This window comes from Taeniopygia guttata, chromosome 33 (assembly GCF_048771995.1).
Source record: "Taeniopygia guttata chromosome 33, bTaeGut7.mat, whole genome shotgun sequence".
Classification (NCBI taxonomy): domain Eukaryota; kingdom Metazoa; phylum Chordata; class Aves; order Passeriformes; family Estrildidae; genus Taeniopygia; species Taeniopygia guttata.
In genome coordinates, this window is record NC_133058.1 from 2826110 (window position 1) to 2839438 (window position 13329).

Here is a 13329-nt window from a genome sequence, read left to right on the forward strand (position 1 = left end):
GTTTATTCACACAAAAATTTTACTGCCTGTGTGCATCCTTCAATCTACAATCTACAATATCCCAATAATCCGAATATTTTTCTGATTTCCCCCTTTGAAGAGGGAGGGGGAAGGGATAGAATTCCTGTGATTCAGTCTGGGTTGAGCTTCTGACTACCCTTACTAATCACATTGGGTGCCTCCTCGATTGCCCCGGAAAGAGCCCATCTCTGCACGGAGCCACGTTTTTTCATTTGTAAATTAGGCCTTTCTTTCTCTGCCATCTGTGGTTTTTGCAGCCCCGGCTGCTGCTTCTGGTATTTTAAAACTTTAAGAACCTTTTTGTACAAGCACAACTGACTTGATGTATATTTTATATAAGCACGAATTATTCCATAACATATATTACAATGGGGCTGCAGAGATCCCCCTGCAGGTCCGTGGGGATGCAGAGATCCCCCTGCAGCTCCGTGGGGATGCAGAGATCCCCGTGCAGGTCCATGGGATGCAGAGATCCCCCTGCAGGTCCGTGGGATGCAGAGATCCCCCTGCAGCTCCATGGGGATGCAGAGATCCCCCCGCAGGTCCATGGGGATGCAGAGATCCCCCTGCAGCTCCATGGGGATGCAGAGATCCCCCCGCAGGTCCATGGGGATGCAGAGATCCCCCTGCAGCCCCTGCAGGAGCCAGGCTGGAGCTCGGGGATGCCTGAGAGGAGGCTGTGACCCCGTGGGCAGAGGGGCCCCGCTGGAGCAGCCTGGCCTGGCAGGACCGAGCCCGTGGCACAGTGACCCACGCTGCAGCACTTGGAGGGGGCTGTGGCCCAGGGGATGGACTCGGCTCGGAGAAGTTCCTGGAGAAGTCTCGGCTGGGAGAGAGCGCAGGGTGCAGCAGGGAACGACTCCTGTCCCTGAGCAGAGGGAGAAGCCGCGGGGGATGAGCTGAGCACGGCCCCATTCCCTGTCTCCTGCCCTGCCGGGGGAGGAGGTGCAGCTGGGAGCAGGGAGCCGTGGGGAAAGCTGCATTTAAGGCTCTGCACTGACTTCTCCTCATCCTGCTCTGAGTCTTGGGAGTTTTCTGCCAGAAATCTCTCCCCTCCCCCGCTCACCCACAGGGCTTTGGGCAGGTTTCCCTTTTTGGGGGAAATGAAAGCGAAGCACCGATGCACTAATGAGGGGCAGGAGAAGGGAGGCTCCCGGGCTTCCCGCAGAGGCGGAGGCACGGACGCCGCAGGGCCGGGAAAGCCGTGGCGGGAGGTGCGGAGAAGTTTGTTTGTGTGGGCAGCTCAATCCCGCCTCGGGCCCGGGCCCGTCCCGGGGCTGTTGCTCATCTCCGGCTTTGCCCTCACGCAGCGCGGGGGGCCCTGAGAGCGCGGGGCGAGTCTGGGCCGTGCGCAGAGCCCGCCCCCAGCTCGCTGCCATTGGCCGCTGGTGCCGTCAGTCGCGGTTGCGGCGCGCTGATTGGTGGGAGCGGGGCGCAGCACGGCCCCGGCGGCGGGCTGAGGGCGGCCGTGGGCGGGCAGCGGCGCCATTGGCGCCGGGAGCGTCTGTGCGGGCCCGGGAGCGGCGGCAGCGGCCGGAGCGCGGTGAGGCGGCGTCGGCGGAGCTCGGAGGCGGCCCCGGCGCAGGTGGGAGCCGCGCTGGGTTCTGCGGGGGCTCGGGGCTGGCTGCGGGCGGAGGGGGCGGCAGGGGGCTGCGGCGGGTCGGTGGTGCCGTGTCCGGCCCGTGCCGGCCCCGGGCTGAGGGCGCGGCGGGAGCGGCTGCCCGCGGTCTCCTTCCCGCCGGGGCCTGGGCAGGAGCCGCTGCCGGAGCAGCGCTGGCTCGGCCCGGCTGCTGTGGGTAGGACAGAGGGGGCTGCCCCGCGGCCGGGAGCGTGCGGGGAAATTCCCGTCGCCGGAGGTTTCTGTGGCCGGAGGAGAGCGAGGAGTCCTGTAAAAGTGACTTTATTGCCGAGCAGGGGGAGAGGCCGTGGGGCATTTGCCGTGCGCTCTCTGCCATGGTTGTAGTCCGCAGCCTCCTTTTTATCCTCATTTTCCCGGCCGCATCTCCCTCTGCCTTTGCCCACGGGCTGAGGTCCTTGGAAGGTTCAGACTTCCCGATGCGCCTGCTGCCTGTCCTCGTTAATATGCACCCTCCTTTTGTATACCAGCCGATATTCATGGCTCTGTTAAGCCTTTGTTCTTCTCCTCGAAGTTTGGGAATGTAGTGGGACTTTGAGCAGCTGTCTGGGTCAATTTTTGACATTTATTGGAACTGAGGGTTTCTCCCGTAGCTTCCTTATCTACAAGTGCCTGGCTCTCTCTCCAGGCAGATTCACTCCTTGACTCTGTTTTGTTCTTCCCGCGTCCTCTTTGGTTTTGGGATTATTCTCGGTGCCCTCATTCCCTGTCCTTTTGTAGCCGTTTGTGGATCAGGAGGCCTGGCTGCCGCCTGCATCCCCTGGCTCAGCTGCTGGATGAGCTGCACTGCCAAGGTGTGGAGCATGGTAAAAAGATGAGAGTTGCTGCAGCACAGAAGAGGAGAAGCAGCATTCGTTTAACCCCTCTTCTGCCGGGGAGCCACATTAGCGTGTCCCATTCCCATCCTTTCCATGTTTGGACCAATACATAAACTGCTCTCCTATTTCCTTTGTTATCTTTTTCAGCACTTTTCCTTTGTCATCTCTTTGCCAACAGCAGTTTGGGCCATTTAGTTTTCCACAAACTCCTCCTTTTTCTGCTCACAGATAATCTGATCCCATCCCCTGGTGAAATGTTGTGTTCCTCTTTCAGTGGATTGGTTGGCAGGAAGGTCAGGAGCTGGAGCTGTCTGGTTGGTTCTTCCTTTGAGGACAGCTTTTAATCTAATGATGCCATTGAAATGATAAATGGGTTCTCTGCCTCCTGATATGAATTGGTTCGGGTTCCCAGGGGCTGGTCCATGGTGTTGTAGGATTTGTTCTCGTGGCCGTTCAACTTTTCCTCATTTTTGGGTGCTCTCTCCAGCCAGGGCTGCATCAATTGACCATTTTTTTCTAATTGCATCATCAAATACTTGAATTCCAACTGATCTCCCTGGACTTGTTCTAGCAAAAGCAGGCGGGAAGTGCAAATCTCCGGGGCTGCAGAGACCTGGAGCCGAGGCTGAGGGGTCCCCCCGTGCTCAGCTGTGCTGGCGGCTGTTTCTGGCCTCGGGGCCACTTGGCACGGGCCACGCCACTTGGCCACCAGTGGTGCTGCTCTGCACTCCTTAGGCAGGAGCCGATGTCCTGCTGGGATGTTGGTAACAGCAAAGTGCCAAGGCAGGCTCTGTGCCAGCCCAGCTTCCTGGGGGAGAGATTGCACCAGAGACAGGATTCTGGCCACAGACTGCTTCAAATGTACATCCCTTATCTCCACCCTGCACTAGGTGGAGAATTCTCAGGGTAAGGAATTCCCAAGATCAATTGCAAGGGAGAGAATTGGATATCTGCCCTGGGTCTGGCTCTTCTTCTTGCCCAAGCCAATGGCAAAAGCCGTACCCATGGCATCTTGGTTTCTATCCCCAGCTTCCAAAGGTGTTTCTTCCCCTTTCATTCTTTGTACCCAGCCTGAGCTCTGGGGGTGCCAGGGGTTCTGGAGGTCCCATTGTATTCCTAAAGCTGCCATAACCCCCTGGAGGATCTTTCCTGGAAAATGAGTTCTGCTGTCTGAGTCTGTTGCTTCCACAATCCCTTTTCTATGAATTACTTCTTTTAGAGATACCTTCATAAGTGATCCAGTGGCTGCTGAGCAATCAGAATTGCTTTTGCCCCCCTGTTAGGTGAGATGGTGTCACCAGAAGATATTGAAGCCTTCCTGCCCAGGGCATGTCAGTGCCCGGCTCTTACAAGCACACACAGCTGTGCTGGTTGAGCTGACCATGGAGAGTAACCTGGGCTTTGTCTGATTCCCTTTCCTCAATAACAGCGTGTCTTGGAACTCTTTTCCCTTCTGCTGCCCTTGAAGAGCCATCCACAAAGACATTTTCTGCCTCAGGCCAGGCAATGTCTCCTGAATCTCCCCCAGGCTGGGTCTGGAGCTGTGTCACTTGAATGCAGTGCTGGGTTTCTTCCCAGCCCCTCTGGGGGCTGTTCAAACAGGAGGCTGGGTTAAACCCTTCCCCTGTCCTCAGTTCTGAATCCTCCTGTGCCACTGAACAAGTTTCACACTGTAATAACCGAGCACTGCTCATCCATTGCGAGGCTCTTTTGGTTATCAAAGCTTGAACTTGATGGCAGACTGGAACAGTTGGAGATCCTGTTGTCATCAGGTTTTGGGCCTCGGTTCCTGTTGAAGCTGTGGCTGCACAATTCTGCAGACAATGAGGCCACTGTTGCCACTGGGTGAAACGTTTTGCCCCAAGAATTCCTTTGACATGGCCCTGTTGAACATTCCCCTACAATTCCAATTTCTTTTCTGAGTCTGGAAGAGCCAGAGCTGAGGAGTCAATATTTTTGGTTTTTCATTTTCTCAAGTTTTATTCACTTTCTCCCGTCCATACCACAGCATGGAGGCTGTCTGGGGTTACAAAGTCATACAATGTTCTGGCTAGAACAGAGAATCCTCAATCCAGTCTGTGTAATTCCCTAATAATTCTCAGAATTGTCTCTGCTCCTTTTTGGTCCTGGATAAGGTTACTTCTGAGATTGCCCACACCTTCTCTGGGTCATTCAACCACAAAACTTCAGTCAAAATATGTCCCAAATATTTAACGTTTTTCTCCGCCATTTGCACTTTTTTTTTCAATACTCAAAAGTTGTTTTTTATCTAGAAATTTCAGCCATTTCACAGCAGCTGTGTCTACCACTTCTTGTCCTCCTCATTGGAGCCATCAGATTCCCTGACTGGCAGGATAGGAGTGCTGTAGGGAGACATCCCTGGCTCCAAAAGCCCTGCCTTTAGCAGGGACTCCATACCAGGCTGTGAGCCCTTCCTTCCCTCCCCTGGAACAGGGTGTTGCTTTTAGCCCCCACTTGTCCTGGTTGCTTCCAAGTAATTTGGAGAGGCTCCACATCAAATTTTCCCTCTGGGGCTGCCCACACCTCTGGGTTCCCTTCAGCACAGGCCTTGCCAGACATTTGACACAAAGGTACAGCAGCAATAGCCTCTGTATCACCTTTTACAATATTACAATGCCACCATCAAATTCCTTCCTAGTTAATTTCCATCACAGTAGGAAGAAAAGAAATTGGTTTATTTCAAACCTATCCTCCAAAGCTCCTAATAGTGATTGAACAAATGACACCAGCTCAGCTTTCCCAGTTATTCCCTTAATAATGAAAACATTCCTTTACAATGTTCCCCCCTTAGGTGCAAGATTCAGAGTGGATGGAGAGGCCCCTGTGTCCATCAGGAGAGGCCTCCTCTGGATGCAGACCCAGCCTGGATGTTCTCCAGGGCTGCAGTGTGGTGGGTCCCCGGTGGGATGGGAGCTCAGAGAGCCCTGACAATCCATGTCCATGCAGGGGTGGACTCGCTCCTCCTGAGGGTGCTGCTGTCTGTGCTTGCAGTGTCCTTGTGGGCTGCAGCTGGAGCCCTGACTCCTTCCCAGGGGCTGTTTGGGTGGGCTCTGCCCTGGCCAGGAGGGCAATGCCTCTGCCAGGTGCTTGTGGCCGACGCCGTCCCCTGGGTGCTGGGGCCCCCTTGGGCCCTGGGGTTGGTCCCTCAGGGGCTGTGGGAACTCTGCCATGGCCTTTGCCTTCAGCTTGGCCTTTTGCTCATCCCTCCTTGCCTTCAGCTGCTGTGCCTTTGTGCCCAAGTGCTGCAGGGCCTTCTTGTGCCACTCCTGCAGCCCCGGTCACTGCCTGTGGGTGCTCATCCTCTGAGAGCTGCTGAGCTTTCTGCAAAATCTTTCCTTTCTGCAGGGACCCAAGCCAAATCCTTCACAGAAAATCCTGATCCTTCATGTGCACTCTGCATTTCCCAGAGGTTCCTTTGTTTTGCTCCTTGTGCTCAGGGTCCCCTGCACAGCCCGTGTGGCAGAGCCGGTGCCTGTCCTGCCGCAGTGTCCAAAGGCGGCCCCCCCGGCGGGCAGGGCCGGCAGCTCCCCGGGGCCGGGCAGCGGCCGGGGCGTCCCGCAGCCTCCTGGGGGCCGGGGGCCACTGCCGGCCCTGCCCGGGGCTGGTGGGCTCAGGCAGCGCCCGGCGCTGAGCCCCGGCTGCCCCACAGCCCCGGCCCGGCCCCGCAGCTCCCCACAGGCCCCCAGCCCTGCTCCCGGTCCCGCACCTCTGCGCCCGCTGCTGCCGCTGCCCACCACAGAGAAACCCCTGACATCCTGACCTCCTGCTTTTCCTCTCCTGGAAACTGGGAATTCAAAGTATCAGCTGGCAAATTGTCAGGATAAGACCCTGCTGAAAAACATCCCAATCCTGAGTATTTTTCTGTTCCTCCTCTTTGCCATCATCCTTTTTCTTACCACACACATTCCTCCTGCTGCTTCTTGCCTGAACCATATTGCTGCACACTCCCCTTCACCCGATCCCTTCCCAGCACACCAACACCCTCCATCCCCTGTTGTCCAAATCCCTTCTCCACTTCCCTTATTGCCCCCCTGGGTGTCCATGTCCTTAATTACCTCTGGGGGAATGTGCAAACCACCTCAGCATTCTCCCAAGGAACCCTTCAGAGACATTTTGGGGTCATCCTCCCTTTGGCCAGGACCCCTCCCTGGCTTTCCCTTTTCTCCCCTCCATGGGTGCCCTGCCATGTTCACTCCCCAAAGATCCCAGGGCACTCACTGATGAGATTTTCAGTGCTCTCTCCCTGCTGACTCTTCACAGACCCCCCTGATGTGTCACTCGTCTGTCTCCTGGTCACTCCCGGGTCCCCAATCAATCCCCGGTGCCGCCGCCAGCCAAGGGAGCCGATCACCCAAAGTGGGTGAGGCACCTTCAGCTGCACTCCCTGCCCCAGGGTGTGCGGGAAAATTGACATCACCAGAGGATTCTGTCCAAAGCAGACAGAGGAGTCCTGCGAAAGTAATTTTATTTCTAAAAATGGGAGAGGCCATGGGACATTCCCCATGGGATCTCTCCAATTGTTGGAGGACACAGCCTCCTTTTCATCCTAATTCTCCTGGCCACATCTCCCTCTGCTTTCCCCACTGGCTGAAGTGCTTGAGAGCTACAGACTTCCCAATCCACCTACTACATACCCAACTTAATATGCTCCCCACTTTTTTATAGCAAACGATATTCATGGCTCTGTTAAGTCTTTGTTGTTCTTCTGGAAGTTCATGAACTGAGCAGGGCCTTGGCTGAGCAGCAGTCTGTGTCATCAATTAATAACATTTTCTGAAACCGATTCCTTCTCCTGTCACTCCCTTGTTTACAGCTCCCTGGCCCTCTGAGCCTTCCCCCTCGGCCCCATCGCCCCCCGAGGGGAATTTGGGGAGGTGGGAGTGGGGCAGCGCCAAGGCCGGGCCCCCCCGCGCTGTCCTGGCGGGAGCGGCTGCAGTGGGGACCGAGTGCGGGCGGGAGCGGCCGAGAGCCCAGCGCTGCCCCAGCCCGACCTGCCCCAGCTCCATCCCTGCCCCTCGGCTGGGATGCTGTGGGTCTGGGGGGAAGAGGGAGCCGGCAGTGGGTGCTGGGCCTGGGGGCAGGAGGAGAAGGGAAGGAGAAGCAGGCTTGAGGAACAGAATGGTCAAACGGTGCAGGTGGCAGGAGAGGGTGGGATTGTGCAGGAGAATGAGGAATAGCAGGAGGAAGAGGAGAGACACAGGAGGAGGAGGAGGAGCAGAAAGAGGAAGCAGCAGAAGGTTCCACTCCTCCCTGTATCTGCAGCCTCCCCCCAGCCCCAGGAGTGTTTCTCCCCCCACATGCAGCAGGTGACTGTGGAGGGGAATCCAGGATTTTCCCAGGGTGAATCTTGGTGTTTCTGAGCTTTCTTGGGCTAAATGTTGTTGCTTTGGTTTTATGTGGCAGCTGAATCTTTATGTTTTGGAGGAGGTTTTTGCTGAGTTGTGATGTTTGGGGAGTTTTTGATCTGTATCTTGCAGTTTGTGGGATTTTTGGGCTGAATCTTGGTGTTTTGGAGGTTCTTACAGGCACAAGGTTCCCAATGACTTCCTGAGATGAACTGGAGCAAGGATCCAGTCCAAGGTGCTCTCCTCTTGTTTTTTTCCCCAAACCAGGATTTTTCATTCCCTGGGCGTGTCTGGATGGAGGAGGAGGAAAAGCCCCGGAGATGCTGCAGGAGGAGGAGCTGCAAACCCAGCCCAGGGAGCTGCGGGGAGGAAAGAGCCCCCCTGAGCCAGGAAGGCGGGCGGAGATCCAGCCGGAGCTCGGAGCTGGTGGAGAAGCCTCGTGGCAGGGAGAAGCCCCACAAGTGCTTGGAATGTGGGAAGGGTTTCAGCTGGAGATCCAACCTGATCCGGCACCAGAGGATCCACACCGGGGAGAGGCCCTACGAGTGTGGGGAGTGTGGGAAGAGCTTCTCACAGAGCTCTCACTTGACCCAGCACCAACGGAGGTACCACTAAGGGAAGCCCTGTGAGTGCCCCGAGTGAGGGAAGAGCTTGGAGTGAGGGAAGAGAGTGAGGGAAGAGCTTGGAGTGAGGGAAGAGAGTGAGGGAAGAGCTTGGTGTGCTGCTCCAGCTCCATCCCCCATGGGAGGATCCGGGCTGGATGATCCCCAGTGACCCCCGTTGGGCAGAGCCCTGGTGCCCCCGTATGGGGAATAAAACAGAGAGTAAAGCAATGGAGCTGATAAAGGGGCCCGATATCTGAGGCCTGACTGAGCAGAAACTGTGGGAGACACAGACACAGTTTAGGTCTCTCTGGGCAAGAAGTGACTGAGCAACGTGGTGTGAGACTTTGTGATAAAATAATGTTACCAGGTGATGTCATGTCATGAGGAATGTGTAACCAATGGGAAATTGTACCAAAACCAGAGCCCTATATAAGCACCCTACAAGTAAATCCCTGTATAAACACCTGGTACACACAATAAAATTGGCTTTGGTCTAAACTCGTTTATCCAACTGTCTCTCCTTGGTGGATAACCCTGTTGTGGGTGATCCCCGTTGGGTGGGGGCAAGGTGTTGGAGGGATTTCTTTCCCTTCTCCTCGTGCTGCCGTGGTTTGGTTGGTAATAAATTCCCTCCCTGTGCCCGGGCTGGGTCTGTTGTCCCCGTGGTTTGGTAATTAATAAATTCCCTCCCTGTGCCCGGGCTGGGTCTGATTTATTAAAGAAATATGGATATTGATCTAGTATCGATATCCAACTGTGACGGACAAAAACTCTCTAACAGTTTAGAGTTGGAAAGTGTATGTTTATTCTGTATGGGGTCACTCCCAAATACACACCACACCCTCCAGATGATTACAGAGTCTTTTTATCCATACAAGTATTGAATATACAAAATACAAATGCATATTCATAATTTTGGTACATCCCATTCCCCGCTTCGTACGCTAATCACTCCAAAAGCTATTAAGCATGCGTAGTTTGTCCCTTGAAATGGGTCGGTGGTCCCTTTTATGGGGAGGGGTCCCAAAATGAAGAAGTAAATGAAGTCTTCCTCGTTCTGACCTTTCTACCTTTTCAATGCGAGTATGACAAATGAACTCTTGGTAGAACTCCCATTCCTTGTCTTCAATTGGTTTCAGAACAGAGGAGGCCACAATTGTCTTATGTTCCTAAAAGCTATTTATCAGTTTCTATATTCTTCATTATAAACCCAGCTAACCAAACATTGTGCTGACAAGCAATTAATTATTAGTTAACTACTAACTCCTAACTTCATCAAGGCCTACTCATTTATTATTCTTATTTTAATTAACTTTAGTAACGCTTATTTCTAACTAAAATCTTAGCTCCTCAAAATCTCTAAATGCCTTAAAGTTTATGTTTCAGGTCTGTTGTCCCCGTGGGTTTGGTCGGTAATTAATAAATTCCCTCCCTGTGCCCGGGCTGGGTCTGTTGTCCCCGTGGTTTGGTAATTAATAAATTCCCTCCCTGTGCCCGGGCTGGAGGGTCCACAGGGGTCAGGACCCCCCAAAAACTCTCACAGACACCCAATCCCCTCCAAGCACCCTCCTGGTCGCTCCCAGCCCACTCAGGATCCCCCGAAACCTCCCTCTTCATCCCTTCCTCACCTCACCAGGACGCACCAAAGCCCCTCCTGTCCCTCTCAGCATCCCTGAGTTTAATAATTTAATAAGAATAAAGTTTAATAATTAGAGTAATAAATTAACAGTTAGAGTAATAAAAATTGAAGAGTTAGGACAATTACAAGACAATAAAAAGCAAAGAATTACAGACGTCCGGACGCTGTCTGTGAAAAACGCTGTGAGGCCTTTCCCGTGAAACATGGAGGGCATGAAGGAGGAGAAAAAGGACAAAACACACCCAATTTCCTCCATCTTGTCCCCTCTGAACCCCTAATCTAGAAACCTAAAATTTTACTTTTGCACTCGTGTCACACTTAATTATTACTCGTATCAAACACTCAGAGCTTGTAATTCATCCTGTAGGATTGAAAACTCTTTTCCATGGACAGAGATCACAGACAGTGTCTCTGGGGGCTCTGTACAGGGGGTTCCTGACCCCTGCCAGGGTCCCAGGCAATCCAGGGCAGCCAGAGGGAAGCCCTGGATTCCCACACTGTGGAGCTTCTGTCTTCCTCTGTCTCTCCTTCCTCTCCTTCTAATGCTGTTTATATGGAACATTTTTGGGTACCTGAACAACTTAAGCCTTTAAACCTTTCCAGACTAAATGGGCTGAGTGAATGAAGTTACTCCTATGACAAGTGATTTAAACTGGATTGGGTTTGTATTAAATGCTTTTCCAAAGTTTCTTGTTCTTTTGTACTTTGCCAGTGAAATTTTGGGGGTCCCGAATGGGCGCTGAGGGGCACTTGGGGATCCCGGAGGGTCTGGGGGACACTTGTGGGACAGATGGGGGCGGATACCGAGGGTCTGTGGTGCGCGGGGCATGATGGGCGTTGTAGTCCCGGCTTTAATGGGGCTCTATGGGGCCGCAGAGCATGACGGGAGTTGTAGGCAAAAGAAAAGATGGCGCAGGCTCCAGGTACCGCCCCCAAAGCCATGATCCATGGCGCTGATTGGTTGATGGCGTGATGGGCGGGAGCCTCGGCAAATGGGAGGCAGCAGAGACGGGAACAGCCCATTCAACCCCTCCAGTCTCTCCCAGTATAGCCCAGTACATCCCCAGTACAGCCCAGTACATCCCCCGTGCCCCTCCAATCCCTCCCAGCACAGCCCAGTTCATCCCCAGTACAGCCCAGTACAGCCCCAGTGCCCTTAAAATCCCTCCCAGCACAGCCCAGTTCATCCCCAGTACAGCCCAGTACAGCCCCAGTGCCCCTCCAGTCCCTCCCAGCACAGCCCAGTTCATCCCCAGTACAGCCCAGTACAGCCCCAGTGCCCCTCCAATCCATCCCAGTACAGCCCAGTCCCTCCCAATACACCTGAGTTCATTCCCAGGCCCTCCCAGTTCCCCCCAGTGCCATCCATATTCTGCTCCAGTGCCCCCCAGTTATCCCCACAGCGTTCCCGCCCATTGTGGGGCAGCGGCACAGACGGAATGTCCTGCGGCCCAAATCCCTGCTCCTGCCACACAGTGCCCAGCCTTCTCCCCCTCCTCCTCCTCTCCCAGCACGGCACAAATTCCAGCTCGGAGGAGGCTTCTCCAGAGAGGGCTCCTGCTCCAGCCTGAGTGTCCCTGCAGAGGAACAGGGCATCTTTCAGGCACTTCCACAAGCTCAGGGTTCTTACTTCATGGGGAATCTGGGATGAAAATGGCCTTGTTAGGAAGGACAAAAGCGGAGGGAATGGGTTGGAAATTATTAGTAAAAATGTTCCATTGTACAGGGAAAGTTCACAAAATCATTCCCTGCTTTTTTCCTTTTCAGATTCTTTCAGCCATCCACTGAGGGGTCCAGCTTGTTCTGGTGCTTTCCATGCACTGATTGTACTCTTGATTTATATCAGTGCTTGAGAGGTGGAAGCTTCTAAACTGAACACAGAAACAAACTCCCTCTGTCAGCCCATTTTCATCTTCTACATCACTTTCAAGATGTCCACGGGCATGTTGGAACGATTATCACACTGCTCTCCATTTCTGGCTGCAGGCTCAGGAGATTCTTTCTCTGCATTCCCTGACAATTCCTGGGAGCCCGTCATGGTTTCTTAGGCTAGAGCAATAACAGTGAAAATCTCACCCATGGCACAACTGCCCAGCCCACAAGGAAAAGAAAGAACAAGTTGTAAAATTCTTCAAATATTTGTCCCACTTTTCTGCAAGAGTCGAGCTGCACACACGGTGTGGGAAGCCAAGAGAAGCTGCAGCTGGTGGCACATCTTGTGCCAGAAACTGCTCAAAGCTTCCTCATTCTCCAGCAAAGGTTCTTGGAAAGAGCAAACAGGATTGTGGAGAAGATTCTGGGAAAACTGAAAGAGTTTTTAAGAAATGAAATGAAAATGGAAAGAAATAATCCAAGATGTTTTTCTCTGTTTATTTTTATGCTCCCCTTTTCCGTCTTACACTACTTCCCCCTCCCATTAATTGCAAATGGATCTCACTTCTAAGATCCACAATTTGGCAAGTTTTAGACACTCTAAAATAGCATGAGCTACACACATTTTACCTTCCCCTGTTTTTTTTTTTTTTGTTTGTTTTTTGCTTTTTTTTTTTTGGGGGGTTTTTTTTGGAAATCAATGATGGATAGGTAAGTGCAGTTCTTGGGTCAAGTACAAATCCTACACCCAGGGAATGTGCCCCAATAGTGTTTGAACCTCAGCAAGGACAATGCACAGCACCGACACAGCGGAGGGGATTCCTGTGCCCCTGGGCAGGAGTCAGGACTCTGGGTCTGGGCTGAACAGGGCAAAGTTCCCGTGTTTGGACAGAGGAAGGGGCTGTCCCCGGGGCGCGCGGGGCTCGGCCGTGGGGCGAGCGGGGAACGGACACGCGGACAAACGGCCTCGGTGCTTCAGTTGCAGAGGCAGCAGCGGCGGCGGCGGCAGCAGCGGCGGCAGCAGCGGCAGCAAAAGCAGTTTTTCTCTTCTTTCTCTTTCTCTTCTTTCTCTCCGGCTGTGGGACACCTTCCTCTCGGTGTCCCTCACCCGCTGTCCCTCCCCTCTCCCCGCCTCCTTCTCCCCCATGCCGGGCCGGGCCATGCCCCCGGCCCGCCCCCGGCCCCGGGCGGGGCTGCCCCGTCCCCGCCCCCGCCCGCCCCGCCGCGGTCTCGCCTCCGCCCGGCTCTGGGCGTGCTGGCGGTGGCGCTGCTGGGCGGGCATCAGTGCCTGGGGCTGGGGCATCGCCGCCCTTTGGCTCCGCCTGGCCCGAGCCCGGCCCCGGCCCCGGCCCCGGCCCCGGCCCCGGCTCCT

At 54.3% G+C, this 13329-nt stretch overlaps 1 protein-coding gene across 2 annotated transcripts in view; it reads left to right on the forward strand.

Annotated features, from left to right (window-relative positions):
• Positions 1-13329, forward strand: part of LOC140681273 (uncharacterized) — a 319254-nt gene that overhangs the window by 7200 nt on the left and 298725 nt on the right. The window contains exons 2-3 of one of the 2 annotated variants that reach the window (XM_072920810.1): positions 6854-6856; positions 8288-8446. The exons of the other annotated variant lie outside the window; for it this stretch is intronic. Coding sequence (XP_072776911.1) covers positions 6854-6856; positions 8288-8446 — 162 coding nt within the window. The remainder of the gene's footprint in view (positions 1-6853; positions 6857-8287; positions 8447-13329) is intronic. 2 annotated transcript variants of the gene reach the window in all.